Source organism: Strigops habroptila, chromosome 4 (genome assembly GCF_004027225.2).
Source record: "Strigops habroptila isolate Jane chromosome 4, bStrHab1.2.pri, whole genome shotgun sequence".
Taxonomy (NCBI): domain Eukaryota; kingdom Metazoa; phylum Chordata; class Aves; order Psittaciformes; family Psittacidae; genus Strigops; species Strigops habroptila.
In genome coordinates this window covers 80,131,649-80,154,871 of record NC_046358.1, presented here as the reverse complement: position 1 = coordinate 80,154,871, position 23,223 = coordinate 80,131,649, and the positions used below count along the sequence as shown (strand labels likewise).

The window sequence follows — 23,223 nt, the reverse complement described above, 5'->3', positions numbered from 1 at the left end:
GTGACCAAAACTACAGCGGAACAGGTTTATTTCTTCTCCAAAGAGTACATGCACTTTCAAAAATTGAAAGTATTTATATAAACATCTTGATAGCATTTTTGTCACAGTTTAGAAGCTTCAAAGAATAACAGACGTTGAAAAGCATTTAGAAAAACACACTGTACAAAATCCTTTTATGTTTTATTGTAAATATTCCTATGTTTGCTACCTAAGTTCTAATAAACAAAAGAATTCTAATCTTCAGTGTGTAACCTTTAACATGAAAACAGATGTGGTGCAGGAGGTTATTGGGCAACATTCCCATGCACTCGGAATCTATAAAGGCACGTATAGTCTTCATTTCCCCAGTTGGAAAGAACTTTCAGTTCCACTAGTTGGAATGCATTTTGATGGTTCATCTGGGAAAGGAAAAAGCAAATGCACAAACCAGTTAGGTGGCTGGTACAAGCAGGTGACAACTGCAACTACTGAAGTTGCTTTCTTAGATTTCTGCAACTACCCACTGTCATTACTAACCAGGTCATGCCTTGGGATTTTCCTGCCACTTTGGAGAGGACCTTCCTTGCCTTACAACTAGTTATTTGTGAGGGGAGTCAGAACAAGCATGAAACCGACTGTTCCTATGTGTAGCATCTTTGCACCATTTGTGTCCAGATGGCACAAACCTCTCCTCTTCCCCTCTCATCTATTTAGACTAGGGGTTTTCAGGCAGGTAGGTGGGTACTTGCTGCCTCAGTTTCTACAGTGCCCAACAGAGCACGAGGCCGCCTTCCTTTGCTGCTCACAGAGCACTACCGTAGAAAATAGGAGCCTTTTTCTCCCCAACGCATTCAATCCTGTCATCCAGACTTACCATCACTGGAAACATCTGCAGTGGTTCTCCTTCTTGATCATACACATAATGTCCTAGAAGCGTGCCACTTTCTTGATATTCATCATCTAGACCCTGTAACAACAAGATAAAGATTTTTGCTTCTGTCAAATTTCCTATCTAACCAAAACCAGAAGCATGTCTGCATAACTGAGTATCACCAGAGAGCACTCAGAAGTCAATCAAACCAGGATCAGAATGTTTCCCATGTAACTCAAAGCTTGTTGAGGCACACCTCTGTATTTACGTTTCCTGCACCGCAAATACTTGTGCTATGTTTGTATGTTTTCACAGCCAAACCTCTTCATTTCCATGGCAAAACCACTATCACAGTGTATAACAGAAACCGCTCAGGACAAACCAGAAAGAGAAAAGATGTATCAAGTTTATGAACAGAACTGAAGTCAAGATTCAGATGCTTGCAGATGCTGCTTAAGCATTTGAAGGAACTAGACAAAAAGTTCTCAGCTATCACAGCTATCCTCTGATGTAGCCTGTGCTCTTTGTTCTACAGTCGTGCCTGTGCAACTGCAGTGCTAGGCAAAATCCATTAAAAAGAAAAAAAAGATTTAAGGTACATGATGGATGAGATGAAGAGCCAGAACTGTGGGGGAGAGGAGTGGGGGAAGGATGGAACAATTCAACTGTATGAAATAACTACACCAATTTAAAAACCGTCATCTCCCTCCAAAAGTGTTTACTACTGGAGAAAGCAAGAGAAAAGAAACACCCAAAATTAGCTGTAACATTTCTTACACCTAATTTCAAAGCTCATTAAAAAGTAGAAGCCATTGGAAGAGCAATGACTGAAACAGTTTCTCTCCTTAGCTGTCCTCCCTCAAGTCATTATTTTCCAAGATAAGCAACACAAATATTCTTTATGCATACCAAGATACTCTTTATGCATACCAAGATCAACTGAAGTTCAGAGGCAGACTTACATATACTAAAAACTTCCTGGGAGCACTGGTGATAGTTCCTGTTGGTGAAAGTGTTTTTGGTATATGTTCCATTGTGAAGCCAGTTGGATAGATCCTCATTGAAAGTCTGATTACAAGATATCCCTGTGATCCTTTGAAAGCCCAGCAGTTTCCTGGATTCACATCGGGCTATACAGGAGGAAGGGGGAGAGAACAAGATGGGACGCAACAACAGCAGCAAAATAACCACAAGCGGTTATTATATAATAATGGGGTTTGTTGTAGTAAGAGTTGTAATGAATTCCGAATTATTAGGGACAGCCTTAGTAAGTGGCAGAACGGAAGGTATTTGGTAGAACTCTTCAGGAAGACAGCATATCCACTGGAACTACCAGCAGTGCTTAAGATCACCTTGAGATTCCTTCTCAACAGGAACTCTCCTAGTGCTCACACTCCGCACAAGGCCAATGCACTGCCCAAGCTTCCTAGAAGGGTCTTAATTTTGCTGGAGTAGGACTTCAGCAGTGCTCAGGAACTACCCAAAGATCCCACTCTTGGGAACATAGTTCAAAGTACCCGTGTCCCGCAGGATATTACAAACAGAAACATCCAGCATCCAAAAACCACTCAACACAAAATAACATCGCTGAATTTGTTAACTCAGCCTTTTGTTACCTGAATCACCACTCTGGGAGACTGAGTGACGTGCCACAGAGGAATTCCCAAGAGGCTAACCACTGCTTTTCTGGCATTGTAGGTTTCAGTACAGCGAGTACTCAGAATGCTGCCACCTAAAAAGAGATTTATCAGGTTAGCAGAAATAATTACACATGCATACCTAGGCTGATACATAACCCTGTAAACAAGCAGCATAGGTTGCAGTAGACTGATGATCAGGCAACACACAAGGATGCTCTACTAACCTTCAGTCTTCATTATAAGATTTTTCAGTAAATACTGTACATAACATGAATAGTAGAAATGGTGTTTCCTCTTATGCTTTACCTCCAGATTCCAAGGCAAAATCCACCAGACCAGTCCTGTCTTCAGAGTAGAGTTTCAGTGCCTTGTTTACAATAGTCTGTACTTGCTACAGAGGTACAGATAGAAGAGCAGAAAGGAAAGAGAAAGATTTTAATAACATCAAAAGTTGCATTCTTTCCCAAGACCCTGCATTTCTTTGGTAGACTTGTTTCTGGGGAATTCTTCAATTTTCAAGGAAACATAAATTGAAAACACAAACATTAACACCAGGCAGCAAGCAATGCTGTAAAAATACCCTTGATAAAGCATTTTCTGTAGTTCTCCCCATTTCAGTTAATGTTCCTGACATCTCTTAAAAATCATTAACATTTCTACTGACAGTCATGCTCCACAAAATGCCTAGAAAAGGGCTCTTTACAGTTTTAGTTGAACTTTCCAGAATGTAAACTCACCTCTTCCGTGATCCTTGCATTGGTCACAGCATTAATTCCGAATTTAGATGTTAGTTTTTCTTCTAATTCAGACAAGTGTACACGAATAGCACCAAGGGTCTGACTCTCCACTTTCTGCAGTTCAGTCTGATGATCAGCTTTTGTCACAAAATCGGATGTAAGCCAGTGGAAGACCTGTTCGGGAAACACTTCTTGTCCATCACCAAAAAGCATCAGCTTGACAGATTCTTTGACCTGTGCATCTACCTAGCAGGAGCTATTCACAATTATAATAGAAAGTACCAGTCTTTATAAACCATTAAGTAATATTGTATAGAACGTGTGAAATCAGTACATACATTCAGAACTACACTTAAGTCGAGCTTTCACATGAGTTTTAATTACACTGACTTACGCTAGAATAACAGACTAACAAACTGAACTTGCTTTTATGCAAGTCTCTTTTCCACGTTTCCACGTGTTAGCAAAACACATCGGTAAGAACAGCAAAGTACTGTACGCAGAAGTGCTGCAGCATCAAATCATAAATGCAAAAACCCTGCCATTTTAGAAAACAAGCCATAACCTCTTGTCTATGTTATCCACTAATGGAAAAATTTACAGTACCGCTACCGTTCTGCAAGATGAATCTTACCCCCATGTTACTGATTGCAGCGCCTTCCAAGAGTGAGGGAACAAAATCAAGCAGTACCAAGTTTTACTGGGACAGCTACAGAAGTTACAGAACTTACTTTTTCATGAATGGCATCTATTTTCTCACAACTCGTCTTCACACTTACCATAGCTGACACCTCTGATTTTATCTGGGACAACTCTAGTTCTAGCTTTTTAAGTATAGTCAAAATTTGACTGTGTGCATCATCCTCTCTGACAAAAACAAGGAGTCAGTGATTAGGAAAGATGAGTTTGAATAATTCCATCAAATTCCAAAGGTGTGAGAACGTACTTGTCTAATACAAAGTTCATTTACCACCACGATAGACATTGTGAGCTTGCAGTTCCTTGGGCATGATATTTAAGGCATACTTAGGCTTAATATTCTCAAAGAAAAGGATGCTTAAGTTGCAGACAAATCCAGCAGCGATGACTTAAACTTACTTAAACCAGAATAACTTTAGAGGCAGGTGTCAAGGTGACCTTAAGGAGCGGGTCACATATGACCAATATAGATCAGTGTTCAGTGCATGCTATGGAAGAAGGGATCAGCCAGCATTCTAAAGCCATTTTACATTTAGATCTAATTTACAGGGCGATTCAGCAAATAAGTGTTTCTTTTCCTCTTCCCAATGGGAAAACTGCTTTATGAAACGCCGCTGTTTTTATCCTGGTATTACGTGAGTGGAAAGTAGGACAGGTGGCAAACGAAAAACAAAGATGAAGGTTAAAACTGATAGAATTCAAGAGTTTAAATACAAAGCCTATCAAAAGCAGGTACTATATACTTGAGGAAAAAATCTAATGCATTTAGAAGAGGGTGAGAAGTCACTTTTTCTCCTCCACTACATAAACTGCTTTCTCTTAGTCAATGACGTAGTTGTAGAATTGCTCACCCACTGGAAGTGGGCCTTGTGCTGATGTTCAGCATCACAGTTAAAGTTTACTGTAAGAGACAAGTACTCCTGCTGACAGTACAAACTCTTCAGGCCAGTTGACTGACAGAGAAAAGGGTTGTTGTCTTTCCAAGAAGAACATGCATATCACCATCAATCAGCATCAGGATTGAAAGACAAAAATGCATCTGAGAAGTGCTTGTACCTTGCTTTGGCTATCTCCAGCTGCTTCTGGATGCCCTAAAAAATACAAAAGTTAGTTTTAACATATACAAAGAAACACAAGTGACAGAAGGAGGATAAAGAATGCTAAATGAAAATGACACTTATGTGTGTGCCTCTGTAGAGTAGGGGTTTATTCCAAATAGAACCTGCCTCCATGGCCAAGTGAATAATTTTAATCCTTGGACTGAAAGCCCTTCCAAGAAGGGGGAGGAAGAACACAAGTCTTGAGAATTGAAGATTGCAATAGCTGGAGTAAAGCAAACTGGGCTTTGGGATAGCCAACAAGAAAAAAACAACCTTAGTCTATTTTATCCACGTTACAATTGCAACTAATTTCAATACCTTGGATTCAGCTGAGAGTTTTTCAAGATGGTCTTCCAGCTTCAGAATGCGCAACTCGTGTTCTTGATGTAAAGCCAGGAAATCAGTCTTAAAAAAACAGAGAAAAAAAAAGGTGGTGTATTTTCTTCTCAAATACAAATAGAGTAAGTGATATTTTCTACAAAGAATAATTTTTATTTCACTTTGTAAGCACTTTATCCTGAGGTGGTGTGAGAAATTACAGAATATGTAATAAGTATCACACAGAGAGTTGCAGTCAAAGGCTCAATGTCCAGCTGGAGACAGGTAATGAGCGGTGTCCCTCAGGAGTCAGTCTTGGGACGGATCCTGTTCAGTGGATCTTTGTTGGCGACATGGACAGTGGGATTGAGTGCGCCCTCAGCAAGTTTGCCAAGGACACTAAGCTGTGTGGTCTGGTTGATACGGTGGAGGGAAGGGATGCCATCCAGAGGGACCTCGACACGCTTGTGAGGTGGGCCAATGCCAACCTCATGAAGATTAACAATGCAAAGTGCAAGGTCCTACACCTGGGTTGGGGCAATCCCAGGCACAGCTACAGGCTGGGTGGAGAAGTGATTCAGAGTAGCCCTGTGGAGAAGGACTTGGTGGTGCTGGGCAATGAGAAACATAAGAGGAGCCGGCAATCTGCTCACAGCCCAGAAAGCCAACTGTGTCCTGGGCTGTATCAAAAGAAGCGTGACCAGCAGGTCGAAGGAGGTGATCCTGCCCCTCTACTCTGCTCTCATGAGACCCCACTTGGAGCACTGTGTGCAGTTCTGGGTGTCATCAACATAAGACATACATGGAGCTGTTGGAGCAAGTCCAGAGGAGGGCCACAAGGACGATCAGGGGACTGGAGCACCTCCCATATGAAGACAGGCTGAGACAGCTGGGGCTGTTCAGCCTGGAAAAGAGAAGGCTGCATGGAGACCTGATAGCATCCTTCCAGTATCTGAAGGGGGCCTACAAGGATGCTGAAGAGGGGCTCTTCATCAGGGATTGTAGCGATAGCACAAGGGGTAATGGGTTCAAACTTAAACAGGGGAAGTTCAGGTTGGATATAAGGAAGAAGTTCTTTACTGTGAGGGTGGCGAGGCACTGGCACAGGTTGCCCAAAGAAGTGGTAAATGCCCCAGCCCTGGCAGTGTTCAAGGCCGGGCTGGACAGAGCCTTGGGCGACACGGTCTAGGGTGAGGAATCCCTGCCCATGGCAGGGGGTTTGGAACTAGATGATCTTAAGGTCCTTTCCAACCCTAACTATTCTACGATTCTATAAATATGAAGGCCTCATCCAGCAGCAGTAGAGGTTATACAAAGGGAAGTTTTCCACAAAACCCCTTCTTTGTCACTAGTCCTTCTTTTTCTGACTGAAAAGAGGATCCAGCTGCTTTTCATGAACACAAGATTCTACTTTAGAGCACCTATCTGGAATTAATTCTTTGTCAGCAATTACAAAGGAGGAACAAATGCCAGTGATTACTCCCTGGCATTTACTACCAATCAGTTAGTTCTGTAACAGAAAAAGAATCCTCAAGTCAAATTGCAAATAATCTGCATAATTGAAACAGAAGCATCTTGAAGATTATGGAGTAGAAACATCTTTGTCGTGGTGATGGCATTTGTCAGACACAAAGGCCATTTCCTTTTCAGCTCACTTCCAGAACCAGAATAAAAGATGCTTATGGTATCCTAAGGCATAAAGATTTTTTTTTTGTTCAAGATACAAAAATCAAGACATTTATTTACATTATTTGTGTATCGAGTAGTTATTGCAAAATATTGAAGACTTGGGAGTAAAGAAGGCTCAAAAGATATGGAAGTTCTTCCTTACCTTTGGAGGTTGAACGGAGTTAATAGAATCATCCTCCTGGTCAGGTATTCCCTGCAGCCTATCATTTCTTGTCCAGTTCAGTGAAGCTAATAATGACGTGATGCCATTAAACCCCCAGAACCATATACCTAGATTCGAAACAAAAAGCAAAAAGGATGTTCAAGAGACTTCCAGGTGGATGTTGCACAATGGACACTACTCCAGTCTAAATAAAAATCACCTTTAAAATTGTTAAGTCAAGCACTCAAGAATATTAAGGGAACATCCACCAGTACCACTCACACAGTCGGAAGGCAGGCAGCTTGCACTTCTGTATCATGATAGAACTTTAAACTCATATTACTGCTTCCCTGGGACCTACATGACAGTTACTGATGAAGACCGGCCATGCTCACTGAAGGCAGATGTAAATATTGCTTTTTATCTCAATAGAAAATATCTTGCCTCATACCCTACTTACTACATGCCATGTTGCATAATATTGAATACAAGTTGGAGGAAATTTAGGCTTCCATGGAAACAACCTAGCATTTTGCAAAGATTACACTTATTTTTGCAGGATCTTAGTGAGAAGTAGCAGCATTTTCTACACAGGGTAACTTCTTCCTTTCTTACACACCCTGGTACAGAGGAGTTTGAATCCCCACTGTAAAATTCTGAGAAACTTCCTTTTCTGCCAACAGTAGCTACAACTTTTTTAGGATGTGCAAAGACAGGAACCTGCTTTTCAGAAATGGCCCAGCACTTCTGGTCAATATTTTGATCTCCTTCAATTCAAAGTAGACAGCTTGCCTGAAATATTGTCACGTAACTAGCCTAAATAGCAGTATTTTCAGCAACTCAACCATGGTCTAGAGCAAAGGAAAGTCTTTAGATGAGTTGGTTAAAGAACTTAACCACACTTTCATAGAGATGGGCAAGAACCAAAGCACTCAGTATGCAGCCTACTCCTTATGACCTCATGACTAGTCCTACGTGAGGAGACCAAGGAAAAAGGACTTCGGTGCATTACTCACCCACCCTCTCTCTCTAAGGAGATCTAGGAAATTAAATCAAGGGTATTCCTTTCATGGTAAGGGGAAAGCTCACTGACTTACTTGGAAAGCTTGAGCTGCTGCCCTGTTCACAAGCAAATTGCTTTGTTTTGCTTCTGCATCTTCTTTGTGAACCAAAAGTTCCACCAAAAATGCTATTCTGGAATAGCTCTAGAAAGCATACACCAATTTGAACTATAACTAAATGATTCACATACCCAGTAGAAACAGGAGTGGGATAACGACCAGCAACAGCTTGTAAGCCTTTGGAGGGCATCTGGAGAAAGAGAGAAGAAAGTTTACAGAAAGAATACATTTATCATATTTTTATACTAAAACTGGGTAAATAATTTGCTCACAAAACAGGTTTTTTTCAATGGATACATACCTTCCAAGAAGAAACACCTTGAGCAAAGACATGAGAGTAGCAAGTTGGTGCCACGTGGTTCTAAGCAGGTTGAACATGCCAGAAGCTGCCCTCCCTGGAAGACAAAAAGCGGCAGCGTGAAATGTAATTACTGTGGCACATGTTCACGGGAACCAAGCAGAGGGACATGCAACCGTGGCCAAGAACACTTTGCACAGCAGAGAAATGCACGAGTGCAGGCAACACAGGCAGCTTATTAACATCTGCATATCACAAGTCTGACAGCATTATAACATCAGATGCTCAACAAAACCAACAGCCATGCAAAAAGACAAAATGTTCATTTAACAATGCTCTCTTGCTGGAAATTCAGTATTATATTTGAATCCAAGTTACCACACGCTGGAGACCTCAACATTTTTCAAGAAATGTACAGGTTGCTAAGCTAGCACCAGTTTACGTTGAGAATACCCAGAGAGGAAGTGACTACCAAACCAAACCAAACCAAACCAAACCAAACACACCCTGTTATTCTTGACGCCCCATATTCTGTGCTATTCAGACACTTGTTTCGTCACACATTCGTTCCCTCATGAAAGTCTGGTTAGTCTCCCATTATGCCTGTGAACAGAAAAAGACCCTCTCATTAAGCATAGTTTGGTCAACAGTAAAAAAAATTAAAGTAGCACATTCATTGCTGGGTACAAAAGCTGCAGCCTAAGCTCTGTGGAATTAGTGCAAGCCACACACTGCAGATGCCGAGTTTGTCAAAAGGGACAGGCAGCACGCACACACACGGATAAGGACAGTAACCTGGAGAAGGAATGGCCAGCCAAAGTAGACACACCACCTCCTGAGACACAAGCAATCCTGTTGCTCCCACTGTCCACAACTCGTGAAGCATAAAGTAGATTATAACAAATTTGTGCCATTTGGTAATATACAGAAATGAGCTTACGGTTCTTTTGCAGTACATGCAGTAACACAGACCCAACGCCCTGCCCGTAACACGTTCTGCATCATTCTAATCCACACCTTTCAGTAATCTACAAACTTTGTTCTTCACTCTTTAAAAGCAAAGCAGACACTAATAAAAACGAAGCCAAGTAAAAGCAAGACAATGTAGAAACAATTCTCAGGCACAGAGATAAACAGAAGCACATCCTTACAGTGAAAGCATCTTATTTATTCTGAATTATACATCAAATTCATTATCTAGGTTCATGTGTAGGAGAGGGAACAAACACAAATGTTAAATCCTACCATTCTTCAACTACAGCACTTTATGTGTGTTTTGAAGAAAGTAGTGGTAATTGCATGATAATTGCATCTGCACAATCTATGGTGCTGCATCACAAAATTGCCTGTCTTGGCCTGGTGTATTAAGTTGCTTGGGCAAAGTATCCGGATGTCGACTGTGCCTGTAAATCAAGTTTACACGCTGGACTGTGAATTTCCAGTAAGCATCTTAGCAAGCAGACACCTACCGCAAAAGTGTAAGTACATGCACACGTCTGGGGGCAGGATGGAAAAATGGGTGTGGAAAAGAGGGAAGATGGGAACGTACATTCATGCATACCAAACCATAACCAGTTTTGACAGTTGGATACAAGCAATAGCAATCATTGCCTACCCCAGAAAGTAGCAACTTCGGTCTGCACTGGAACCAGAAAACACATCATGGGCATGCATTCTGCAGTGCTAGATGGTCTATTCTGACGTCTGCGTTTATGCACCACCCTAGGGAAAAAAGCAAAGGCAAGTAAGAGACAGCACTAAAAATGCAACTTTCTGTGAGTCTCTCATTTTATTAAATGACAAAAGAGGCAAGGCATTTCAACACTGATGCAACTAGGCAGATCAAATCAGATTTAGGAGAAAATCTTCCCGTTCAAGCATCTATGTTTTACCAAGACTTCACTGCAAGCCACGTACTGAACATATTTTCCAGAGAATCGCACTAAACACTGAGAACAAAACAATTGTTCTAAATATTGTGTTCCAAAAGGAAGTCTCAGGACTCCAAAAAATAAATTAACTCATCATGATAAAAACTGTCTACATAAAAAGCTGCTCTATGAAGGACATGTTTCCAGCAGAAGAGCTGTCAGGAAAGCCACGGTTTCCTGCAGCGTTAGATCTCCTAAGTGCTGCAGCAGCTAAGCGTAAACTACGCTGTGGCATTCTCGCTGAATCAGACACTGGATCTGTTTCCACTCTCAAAATGCAAAGCATCTGAAGAATAACACCAGCTGCTAGAACTGCTCAGCACTGGCAAACTTTCAGTTAGGAAACTGAGCAGAGCTGGATGGCAGCAGCACACGAGGTGTCAGAACCCTTCAGTGCCGTCAAAATTTCAGTGAGGTAAGTGATCAGAGGTGGTTGGCAGAAGGAAACAAAGTTCTAGGACCCGTCAGCACTGGGAATTATTCAGTTAGGTAACTGAGCAGAGGTGCCTGGCAGCTAAATAATTCAGTAGCTAAATAAATCACACCAGGTCTTGAAGAAAATCTTCCCCTTAAAGCATCTATATTTTTACCAAGACGTCACTGCAAATCACGTACTCAACATATTTTCCAGACAATGGCAGTAAACCCTGAGAACAATAGAGTAGGTAACCTGTAGGACTGTGTTCCAACAGGAGGTCTCAGGACTCCGAAAAATAAATTAACTCATCATGATAAAAATTGCTTACGTAGAAGGCTGCTCGATGAAGGACATGTTTCCAGCAGCAGAGCTCTCATAATAGCCACTGTTTCCTGCAGCATTAGATTTCCTAAGTGCTGCAGCGGCTAAGCGTAAACTACGCCGTGGCATTTTCACTGAATCAGATATTGGATCTGTTTCCACTCTCAAAATGCAAAGCGACTGAAGAATAACACCAGCTGCTAGAACCACTCAGCACTGGCAAACTTTCAGTTAGGTAACTGAGCAGTGCTGGATGGCGGCAGCACACGAGGTTCTAGAACCCTTCAGCACTGTGAAGCGATCAGTCAGGTAACTGATCAGAGCTGGTAAGCAGCAGCACACCAGCTTCTAAAACCGCTCAGCATTGTGAGGTAACTGATCAGAGCTGGTAGGCAGCAGCACACCAGGTTCTGGAACCTCTCAGCACTGGGAACCATTGTGAGGTAATTGATCAGAGCTGGTAGGCAGCAGCACACCAGGTTCTGGAACCCCTCAGCACTGGGAACCATTGTGAGGTAACTGATCAGGGCTGGTAGGCAGCAGCACACCAGGTTCTGGAACCTCTCAGCACTGGGAAACATGCAGTTAGGTAACTGAGCAGAGGTGCCTGGCAGCTACATAAATCAGTAGCTAAATAAATCACACCAGGTCTTGAAGAAAATCTTCCCCTTCAAGCATCTATACTTTTACCAAGACTTCACTGCAGATCTCATACTCAACATATTTTCCAGACAATGGCAGTAAACACTGAGAATGTAGAAAGCTGCTCTCTGGAGGACATGTTTCCAGCAGAAGAGCTCTCATGAAAGCCACGGGTTCCTAAAGCGTTAGATTTCTTAAGTGCTGCAGCAGCTAAGCGTAAACTACGCTGTGGCATTCTCGCTGAATCAGACACTGGATCTGTTTCCACTCTCAAAATGCAAAGTGACTGAAGAATAACACCAGCTGCTAGAACCACTCAGCACTGGCAAACTTTCAGTTAGGAAACTGAGCAGTGCTGGATGGCAGCTCACACTGGCATGGCTATTGAAACTGCTTTGGCTTAAAACAGAAGACCAGAATAGAAAAAAATCCCAGCATGAATACAAATTATTCACCTACATAAAGATCTAAGAGACCGAGCACTAAGACAAAGCCAACATACATTGCTATATACACATGCATATTTACATAATGCACTACACCTAGAGAACTGCATCTGAACAGACATCTTCCAACACGTATGCAGGCACACAATCAGTACATGAACATTCACGTGCTTTCTGATCGGGGCATTACTTACATTAACTGATCAAGGACACTACCTTGAGCTGCTGAGCTACTGCATCAATCGTCACTGGACATGTCAAAAAAAACCAAAACCCAAAGGATTTTATTAAATTACTTTGCAGAAAGTTACATCCTGAGTCAATGCTCTGACACAGAAAAAAAAATAAACCAAATTCTTCCCAATTTAATGCATAGTTGTGAAGACAAAAGAAGTGTTAAGGTACCCAAATTGACCAAACCCACACAACTGAAAGATGACAGTGACTAAAAGGAAGGCTCGCACCGAAGGAGGGATGTAAATTATATGTTGACAAGTGAGTGAAATTCACAAGACTGACTTGCATTTTGAGGAGAATAAAGGTTATTTGGCTGTATCGGTTTAATGCTTTTCTTATTTGAGCTGGAGGAGGAAAAACACAAAGCAGAAGCACTACAAACAGTTATGAACACAGAGTAATCCGAGCAAGTATTAATAGAAATTGTATTGGTAGGCCATAACCAAGTCTGGTAATAGCTTTGTGGTATCTAACTTCACTGTACTTCTTTCTGCAGCACTATATGCACAAGCCCATTGCTTTAAAGAAACTCACAGATTCTGTAAAGCTTGAATTGTGAAAGGCCGATCAAGCCAGATCAGAATGTAAGCAAAAAGAAAAAATACAGGTGGGGAGGGGGAGAGGAGAAGGAATGAACTTCAGCATGACACTATTTCTGATTAGCAACTCTGCCTAACTCATCTTTCCTCACATACTTCAAATATTGCTTGACCCACGGTAGGAAGAGCTACATCAGTGACACATGGCATTCTGCGCAGATTCAGCAAGCAGACCCGAAGCAAGAGTCTGCTCAAAAGATTGTAGTTTACTCTCTTGACACCCTGAGAGCAGCTTTCCCCTGGTAGTTTAATATTTGGGGCTTCACAGGCTTTTTCAAGAGGTAATTTCTTAAAAAAGAGCTTGCTAATCTTTCCTTTCTACACAAAGAAGAATTACAACAAATTAATTCCAACCTAGTTTAACTATTCTGGCTTTCATTAGGTCAGTTATTAAACTTTGGCTATTAAAGAAAATCAAATGTGCATCACAACACTTACTTTGAATGCATAATACAAAACCATGCAAACACAACGCACAGTTGTTTTTAGGAAACTGAAGTGGTTTAAGAAGAACAGTCTCTGATGGTCAGTTTAACAAAAAGATACAAACTCCCAAGATCATTAACACACAGATTTTACATTCACACAACTAGCAGGAATCAAAGATTCTGGTGTTCCAGGCTAGCAGGTAGATACAAGGGGACTGATGTACAAACATACCTATTCTGCTGACAGTCCTCTGCCTTTCCCAGAGAATCAACAGTTCTGCAGTATGTGTCTTGCATCCTTGTCCTTTAAGAATTCCAGTGTTCTGGACTTTGAAAACAAAACATACAACAAACCCAAGGCCACCTGTAGTGCAGGAGATTATTTGGCAACACTTCCATGCCCTCGGAATCCACAAAGGCATGTATATTCTTCATTTCCCCAGTTGGATAGGACTCTCAGTTCCACAGCATCTGTGCAGTTAAATATCACTTTTCCAAAACCAGCGAAGTTTACATTTTGTAGCATGTTTGTCTAACAATGCCATGCTAAGCGTGACAGAGAATAGCAAAAAAAGGTCTGTCATAAAAAGGAGTTTGAAACACATCATTACTTTGAAAGCATCAAATTATACATCAAATTCATTATCTAGGTTCACATGTAGGAGAGGGAACACAAATGTTAAATCCTACCATTCTTTAACTACAGCACTTTATGTGTGTTCAGAAGAAAGTAGTGATGAGCGATAATTACATCTACACAATCTATGGTGTTGCATCACAAAATTGCCTATGTTGGCCTGGCATATTAAGTTGCTTGGGCAAAGTATCCTGATGTCAACTGTGCCTGTAAATCAAGTTTACACACTGGACTGTGAATTTCCAGTAAGCATCTTAGCAAGCAGACACCTACCGCAAAAGTGTAAGTACATGCACACGTCTGGGGGCAGGATGGAAAAATGGGTGTGGAAAAGAGGGAAGATGTGAATGTACGTTCATGCACACCAAACCATAACCAGTTTTGACAGTTGGATACAAGCAATAGCAATCATTGCCTACCCCAGAAAGGAACAACTTTGGGTCCTTCGATTCCTGTGGGTCTGCACAGGAATCGAAAAACACATCATGGGCATGCACCTTTTCATGCTAGATGGTCTATTCAGACTTCTGTGTTCATGCACCACCCTATGAAACAAAGCAAAGGCAAATAAGAGATAGCACTAAAGATGCAACTTTCTGTGAATCTCTCAATTTATTAAATGACAAAAGAGGCAAGGCATTTCAACACTGATGCAACTAGGCAGATCAACTCAGAAGAAAATCCTCCTCTTCAGGCACATATATTTAACTAAGATTTCACTTCAAACCATGTACTGAACATATTTTCCAGTGAATGGCAGAGAAAACTGCATCTGAGTAGTGCTTGTACCTCACTCGTTTTGCTTTGCCTACCTCGACGTCCTGGATGCCCTAAAAAATACATTAGTTAGTTTTAATATATAGAAAGAAACACAATTGACAGGAGGAGGATAAAGAATGCTAAATGAAAGTGACACTTATGTTTGTGCCTCCGTAAGTAAGTCTTTATTCCAAGTAAAATAGGTGGTTTGCTTTACGCAGTTCAGCGTTTGCGAGGCAGCAGCAGGGACGCTGAAGGAAACCCTGCAGGAAAAGCAGGGGCCGGGAGTCCATGGGGACACCCCGCTCCTCGCCCCAGCACGCTCCAGGGCCAGCGTCGCTTCTGGAGAGGACGGGGGCAGCGAGAGCAAGAGGCCCGACTGTATTTGGAAAGGAGCCATGGGGAAAACCTGCTCTGCCCGCTGCCGTGGGCATTCCTTCAGTGTTACAACCCCTCACGGCCTCCATTCAGCCGCCGCGGCGCGTGCACCGGCCCCGCCAACAGCCCTGACAGGACCCGGCAACAGCCCCCACAGGCAAAGCACGCCCCGCGTGCACAGCTCTTGTCCCGCGACACGCTTGCGCTTGGTGGGTGCAGGGGCAGGAAGTCGGGTCCTGAGCCAATGGGGAGCTTCGTGACCATATCTGACCACAGCTCAGATCCCACCCGGCTATAAGAGGGGGCCCTGGGCAGCCGCTTAGAGCTGGTCGTGCTCAGAGCGGCGGTGTGCGGGTGGGCACTCTCCGCTCGGGTTGGGGCGCCACCCCGTGGAACTCTCTCGGCGTTGAGAGCCCTCCCTTCTTAGGTGAGTGAGTGCGTTCTTTGGATTATCGACCATAGAGATTCAGCAGTGTAGTGGCGAATCCATCGGACATCCCCAATCTGTAGTTAACGTTGGTGGAGTTTTGATGGGATTTGAACAGTAAATTTCGGTTAGCCTCAGTGTGTAGGTTCCGTGACAGATCAGAATTGGCGCGGCCGGCGAGGTGTCCATGGAGGAATTGTTAAGGCAGCAGGGAGGCGCTCTCGATGGGCGGAGGCCAGGTGGTTCGGCCCAGGGGCGGTGCTGGGTCAGGGAGGGATGTGGTGAAGAGAGCGCGTGCGCCATTTTGAGCCCGTGCTTGGAACATTGGAGGAAGCACAGGTCTGTTTTGAAAGGAGCAATTCGGAGAAGCAGTTGAAGTGCTTAAAAGAGGAATTAAAAAGAGAGCGAGCGGGTGTATTGAAACAGAGAATTGAAATGACGCTGGCACGAGCCAAGCCTCCCCTCCACCGCCGCTATCGTCCGAATTCGGGAATTGATGGCGGGCACGGAACCGGAGGGTCGGGGCGGGGTTATCTGGGGAGATCGTGATGAGAGCGATGCTGAAGAGGTGGAGGAGCTGGAGGAAGGGAACGTGCGAGCGCTTCTTGAAAGCGAAAGGCGGACGGGTCCGCGAGGCGGGAGCCCCCCAGCCACGGTCCGCGCGGCTCCTGGTCGGGACCCGAGCTCAGGGGATTGCACACGCAGGTTGCGCGTAAGCCGGGCGAAAGGGGAACGCAGCGTTTGTGGGGAGTGTGTGTGACGGGGGGAGCTCGGATACTCGAGAGGTGCAGAAGCGAGCGAGTTTTGGCGTCCAGGAGTGTTTCTGAGCAACGGAGCGGTGGGCGATCGGTCGATCGCCTCCCGAGTGGCTTCTTGTGCTGGGGGGTGGAGCGCAGGAGCGAGGAGAGCTGGTCACTGTTAGCGTGAAAGGGCTGTGAGAGCTGCTGGGGGGGGGGTACAGAAGGCTGCTGGCACGCAAGCGGTGTATGAGAGGGCTGCACGGAGCACCGATGGCCGCTCCGGCAGACCCCAGCGGCTTCAGACCGCTCCTCAGAGGGTTACCAGGCGCGCTGGGAGCGTTCGTTCCATCTGTTGGGGAGAGACTCCCGGCAGCCGTTGAGCACGATCGGCTTCTCGGAACCGCCCGTGCGCATTTCGACTCGGACAGAGCCGTGACACCACGGAGTCAGCCCCGGGCGGGATCTGGGCTGGGCCGCTGCGGAGGGTGGTGCGGGCGGGCGCAGGAGGGTACGGCCGGTCGGTCACGAAACCCGGCCCGGCCGCCCCGGCGGAATCCCGAGACAGACCGGGACGGGATTTACGGTTCCGAAAGAAATAGTTTTTGGCGAAAAGCGGTACTTGTGGGGCTCCCCGAGCCAGGTTGCACGGTCAACCCACCGATCACATCCGGTGGAATTGCTGGGAGGAAGGGTTCGGAGTCCAGAAGACAGGCGACCGCCCGCCCCACACCCCCCACGACGGTGCTTTAGCCTTAACTGTAGCCACAGCAGCACAGGTTGCTGCCCACCCCTGGATGGCCTCCCGACATGTTAAGGCTGTGTTTTTTCTGGTTCCCCTACGGGAAGAAGACAAACCTCAGTTTGCTTTCACGTGGGAGGGGACGTAGGACACCTCTATCTGACTCTTGCAAGGATATAAACACTCCCCAACTATTGCCCACAATGCTTTAGCCAAGCTCCTCAATACTGTGGAGGTGCCAGCAGGCATCCACATACATCAGTGTATAGATGGTATCCTTATTGGTGGAGACAGTAAAGAACAGGGGGGGCAGGTGGCTGGAGACACAGTGTTAGGAGTAGAAGTAATAGGAGGATTGTCTGTGGCTACAGCTGTCAGTGCTGCTACTGGAGATCAGATGGTCAAGGCTTTGTGAAAACAGTTCAGTGGTTTGTCCATGTCTGAACATACCCAAAGTGATAATGGGGCACATTTTACAGCCACTGTAGTTCAAGATGTAGGGTGAGGAGAGGGTATCAAACGGATGCTTCATACATCACAGTATCCTCAAGCTAGCAGAATAGTTGAGCAAACTAATGGCCTGATTAAAAGACATGCTGATGTTTCACACCACAGTTGAGATGTACGACTGCCACAAGCAGTCTTCATTGTCAGTAACTGCTGGGGAAATGATGGGAACCCAGAGATTCAGGTGTTTTGTCCTACTGGGCCATTGACAGGTGACACTCACATGTGATAATCAAAGGGGTCAGTTTGCATTGAGAACCCATGTGAGACAAGCAGTCATGGTGAAATTGCCCTCTGTTTGCACTGTGCCTATGACGCTGGCAAAACCCAGAGGCTTTTATGCCTGGGAAGCCCTAGGCAGGAGCGGGAAGACCCACTGTATTAGTGCCTGATGGATAATCCCTGGCTTCTACCCCTAAAGCCAGGTCTCAAAGGTCCTTGTTTTGTTTTCTTGCAGAGAACGACATGCAGACATAGATCACCCTAATATTTCTACTGACGACAGGAGTAGTGGCCTGCATGAAGCAGCACGACCTGGTCATCAGACATGACAAATGCCAGCTCGGCGGGAGGCACAAGATGTAATTTCACTTTTCCTACACCCTTCCTGATGGAGTCACGTGGTGGAGTTGGACATTTCAAGGAGGGTCTGCACCCCACAGATGGTAGGACTGCATGCCAAGAAGCCAGTGGGAAGTGTGGCAGGAAGCCTCAACATTAGAGAAAGGGTGTATTTGAAGTTTTGCAATCTGTTGATAGATGACTGTTGTGTTCACATTCCAAAGTGTATATGATAAGTTGTCTCAAGCGCTCGATGGTAAGATCAGTAAAATAACTGGGGAATAATGATCCACAGTGAGCAGTAAAACTCACTGGGACTGCGCTCCCTTTAAACTCTGGAGGTGACTGTACCACAACTCCAAGGAAGCCAGTTGAATCATGACTGTGGTCATGGGGTAGATGTTGGGGTATGTCCAACCACCGTGACAACAGTCCCGACAGGATGGGACAAACGCCCGTGAAAGCTTCTCCCCACAGACAGCAGCACTCCCCGCATGCGCAGCTCTTGTCCCCCAGCACGGTTGTGGTTGGTGGGTGCAGAGGCACCAAGGGCGGGCTTTGTGACCATATTAGACCATAGCTCGGATCTGAGCCGGGAGGCCCTCGGGCAACCATTTGGAGTTGGTCCTCCTCAGAGCAGTGGTCTGCAGCTGAGGACTCTCCTCTTGGGTCCAGGCTTTAACGCTGGTGGAGCTTTAATGGAGTTTGAACAGTAAATTCTGTTTAACCTCAGGGTATAGGTTCCATGACAGCAGGTGATCAAAACTAGAGCGAAGCAGCTTTCCTGCTTGTTCCAAAGAGTCATGCACTTTCAAAAATTAAAACTCTATTTAAACATCTCAATAGCATCTTGCCAGTTTAGAGGCAGCAAAGAATAACAGACCTTTTGAAAAGCATTTACAAAAATATATTGCACAGAGTCCTATCTCTTTTATCTTTTCTTTTTAATTAAGTTAGGGTCATTCAAAAGTATTTCTGCCTTGGCTACCTAATTGCTAATTAAACAGGATAATTCTTGATGTTAAGTTGTAAGCGTAGGATTGTGTTTAAAACAGGAAGTCTCAGGACTCCGAAAATAATTTCCAACTCATCGTGATAAAAATTGCTTACATAGAAGGCTGCTCAATAAAGGACATGTTTCCAGCAGAAGCCTCTCATGAAGCCACTGTTTCCTGCAGCATTAGATTTCTTAAGTGCTGCAGCAGCTAAGGGTAAACTACGCCGTGGCATTCTCGCTGAATCAGATACTGCATCTGTTTCCAGTCTCAAAAATCCAAAGCAACTCAAGAATAACACCAGTTGCTAGAATTACACCAAATAAAACCCATCATCTCCCCTCCAAAAGTGGTTTAACTACTGGAGAAAGCAAGAGAAAACGAAACACCCAAAATTATTGTAACATTTCGTTATTCTGATTCAAAGGTCATTAAAAAGTAGAAGCCATATTGAAGAGCAGTGACTGAAAACACTGTATCTCCTTAGCTGTTTTCCCTCAAGTCGTTATTTTACAAGATAACACAAATACTCTTTAATGCACACAAACATCAACTGAAGTTCAGAGCAGACTTACATATACTAAAACATTCCTGGGAGCACTGGTGATAGTCCCTGTTGGTGAAAGTGTTTTTGGTATATGTTCCATTGTGAAGGCAGTTGGATAGATCCTCATTGAAAGTCTGATCACAAGATGTCCCTGTGATCCTTTGAAAGCCCAGCAGTTTCCTGGATACACATCCGGCTAGACAGGAGGAAGGGGGAGAGAACAAGATGGGATGCAACAACAGCAGCAAAATAACCACAAGCGGTTATTATATAATAATGGGGTTTGTTGTAGTAAGAGTTGTAATGAATTCCGAATTATTAGGGACAGCCTTAGTAAGTGGCAGAACGGAAGGTATTTGGTACAACTCTTCAGGAAGACAGCATATCCACTGGAACTACCAGCAGTGCTTAAGATCACCTTGAGATTCCTTCTCAACAGGAGCCCTCCTAGTGCTCACACTCTGCACAAGGCCAATGCACTGCCCAAGCTTCCTAGAAGGGTCTTAGTTTTGCTGGAGTAGGACTTCAGCAGTGCTCAGGAACTACCCAAAGATCCCACTCTTGGGAACATAGTTCAAAGTACCCGTGTCCCCAAGGATATTACAAACAGAAACATCCAGCATCCAAAAACCACTCAACACAAAATAACATCGCTGAATTTGTTTCCTCAGCCTTTTGTTACCTGAATCACCACTCTGGGAGACTGAGTGACGTGCCACAGAGGAATTCCCAAGAGGCTAACCACTGCTTTTCTGGCATTGTAGGTTTCAGTACAGCGAGTACTCAGAATGCTGCCACCTAAAAAGAGATTTATCAGGTTAGCAGAAATAATTACACATGCATACCTAGGCTGATACATAACCCTGTAAACAAGCAGCACAGGTTGCAGTAGACTGATGATCAGGCAACACACAAGGATGCTCTACTAACCTTCAGTCTTCATTATAAGATTTTTCAGTAAATACTGTACATAACATGAATAGTAGAAATGGTGTTTCCTCTTATGCTTTACCTCCAGATTCCAAGGCAAAATCCACCAGACCAGTCCTGTCTTCAGAGTAGAGTTTCAGTGCCTTGTTTACAATAGTCTGTACTTGCTACAGAGGTACAGATAGAAGAGCAGAAAGGAAAGAGGAAGATTTTAATAACATCAAAAGTTGCCATTCTTTCCCAAGACCCTGCATTTCTTTGGTAGATTGTTTCTGGGGAATTCTTCAATTTTCAAGGAAACATAAATTGAAAACACAAACATTAACACCAGGCAGCAAGCAATGCTGTAAAAATACCCTTGATAAAGCATTTTCTGTAGTTCTCCCCATTCAGTTAATGTTCCTGACATCTCTTAAAAATCATTAACATTTCTACTGACAGTCATGCTCCACAAAATGCCTAGAAAAAGGGCTCTTTACAGTTTTAGTTGAACTTTCCAGAATGTAAACCTCACCTCTTCCGTGATCCTTGCATTGGTCACAGCATTAATTCGCGAATTTAGATGTTAGTTTTTCTTCTAATTCAGACAAGTGTACACGAATAGCGCCGAGGGTCTGACTCTCCACTTTCTGCAGTTCAGTCTGATGATCAGCTTTTGTCACAAAATCGGATGTAAGCCAGTGGAAGACCTGTTCGGGAAACACTTCTTGTCCATCACCAAAAAGCATCAGCTTGACAGATTCTTTGACCTGTGCATCTACCTAGCAGGAGCCATTAACAATTATAATAGAAATACTATCTTATAAACCATTAAGTAATATTGTATATGAACATGTGAAATCAATACATACATTCAGAACTACACTTAAGTCGAGCTTTCACGTGAGTTTTAATTACACTGACTTACGCTAGAATAACAGAACTAACAAACTGAACTTGCTGCTTGTATGCAAGTCTCTTTTCCACGTTTCCACGTGTTAGCAAAACACATCGGTAAGAACAGCAAAGTACTGTACGCAGAAGTGCTGCAGCATCAATCATAAATGCAAAAACCCTGCCATTTTAGAAAACAAGCCATAACCTCTTGTCTATGTTATCCGACTAATGGAAAAATTACAGTACCGCTACCGTTCTGCAAGATGCATCTTACCCCCATGTTACTGATTGCAGCGCCTTCCAAGAGTGAGGAGCGAACAAAATCAAGCAGTACCAAGTTTTACTGGGACAGCTACAGAAGTTACAGATCTTACTTTTCATGAATGGCATCTATTTTCCCACAACTCCTCTTCACACTTACCATAGCTGACACCTCTGATTTTATCTGGGACAACTCTAGTTCTAGCTTTATAAGTATAGTCAAAATCTGACTACGTGCATCATCCTCACTGAGAAAAACAAGGAGTCAGTGATTAGGAAGATGAGTTTGAATCATTCCCATCAAATTCCAAAGGTGTGAGAATGTTTGTGTTAATACAAAGTTCAGTTATTCACCACAATAGACACTGTGAGTTTGCAGTTCCTTGGGCATGATATTTAAGGCATATAAATATCATAAGTCACTTGTCTCCTCCACTATATAAACCAGCTTTCTCTAGTCAATAATGTAGTTGTAGAATTGGCTCACCCACTGGAAGTGGGCCTTGTGCTGATGTCAGCATCACAGTTAAAGTTTACTGTAAGAGAGAAGTACTTCCTGCTGACAGTACAACTCTTAAGGCCAGCTGACTGTACAGAGAAGAGGATTGTTGTCTTTCAAAGAACATGCCGTATCACCATCAATTAGCCATCAGGATTGAAAGAGAAAAATGCATCTGAGAAGTGGCTGTGTACCTTGCTTTGGCTACCTCCACCTGCTTCTGGAATGCCCTAAAAATACAAAAGTTAGTTTTAACATATACAAAGAACACAAGTGACAGAAGGAGGATAAAGAATGCTAAATGAAAATGACATGTATGTTTGTGCCTCTGTACAGTAGATTTTATTCCAAATAGAGCCTGCCTCTCTCTTAAGTGAATAAATTAATTTTGGACTGAAAGCCCCTTCCAAGAAGGGGGAGGAAGAACACAAGTCTTGAGAATTCAAGACTGCAGTAGCTGGAAGTAAAGCAAACTGGGCTATGGGATAGCCCACAAGAAAAAAACCCACCTTACTCTATCGTATCCATGGGTTACAACTACAACTAATTTAGTAATACCTCGATAAAGCATTTCTGATAGTTCTCCCTATTTCAATTAGTGAACATGCAGTTGCTCTACAGAAGAAAAGAATTCTCACCTGAGTGCATATGTATAGCCAGTGTTCTGTGGCAGACACTGGCGTAGAGTGTATGTGTGTAGATGTGAAAAGTCCATGTTGACTGTTTCAAATCATACTGTAAAAGGTTGGAA

The 23,223-nt window shown here is 43.7% G+C and overlaps 1 protein-coding gene and 1 long non-coding RNA gene across 2 annotated transcripts; one reads left to right on the top strand and one right to left on the bottom strand.

Moving 5' to 3' along the window:
• Nucleotides 1–156: 156 nt before the first annotated feature.
• On the bottom strand, nucleotides 157–23,187 carry LOC115606426 (SUN domain-containing protein 1-like). The gene is made up of 19 exons (XM_032919867.1): nucleotides 23,111–23,187; nucleotides 22,667–22,702; nucleotides 22,134–22,221; nucleotides 21,391–21,525; nucleotides 20,919–21,003; nucleotides 20,589–20,704; nucleotides 8,598–8,737; nucleotides 8,428–8,486; nucleotides 7,176–7,303; nucleotides 6,911–7,033; nucleotides 5,345–5,431; nucleotides 4,983–5,017; nucleotides 4,007–4,094; nucleotides 3,228–3,473; nucleotides 2,797–2,881; nucleotides 2,467–2,582; nucleotides 1,813–1,980; nucleotides 854–946; nucleotides 157–398 (listed from the first exon to the last, which is right to left on the bottom strand). The coding sequence occupies exons 1-19, from the start codon at nucleotides 23,185–23,187 to the stop codon at nucleotides 285–287; spliced, it is 2,019 nt and encodes a 672-aa protein (XP_032775758.1). The 3' UTR covers nucleotides 157–284.
• LOC115606520 lies at nucleotides 16,057–19,207 on the top strand. The gene is made up of 2 exons (XR_003990921.1): nucleotides 16,057–16,156; nucleotides 18,261–19,207. It is a non-coding gene; the product is annotated as an uncharacterized LOC115606520 (long non-coding RNA).
• Nucleotides 23,188–23,223: the final 36 nt, after the last annotated feature.

What these genes read in the sequence shown, in the direction of transcription:
- LOC115606426 (XM_032919867.1), bottom strand. Translation starts at nt 23,187, where the DNA reads ATGGACTTTTCACATCTACACACATACACTCTACGCCAGTGTCTGCCA. An exon ending in AAGGTGTTTCTTCTTGGAAG is followed by an intron (nt 8,487 to 8,597) that starts GTATGTATCCAT and finishes CTCTTTCTCCAG; the next exon opens with ATGCCCTCCAAAGGCTTACA. An exon ending in TGCAGATGTTTCCAGTGATG is followed by an intron (nt 399 to 853) that starts GTAAGTCTGGAT and finishes TTCCTTTCCCAG; the next exon opens with ATGAACCATCAAAATGCATT.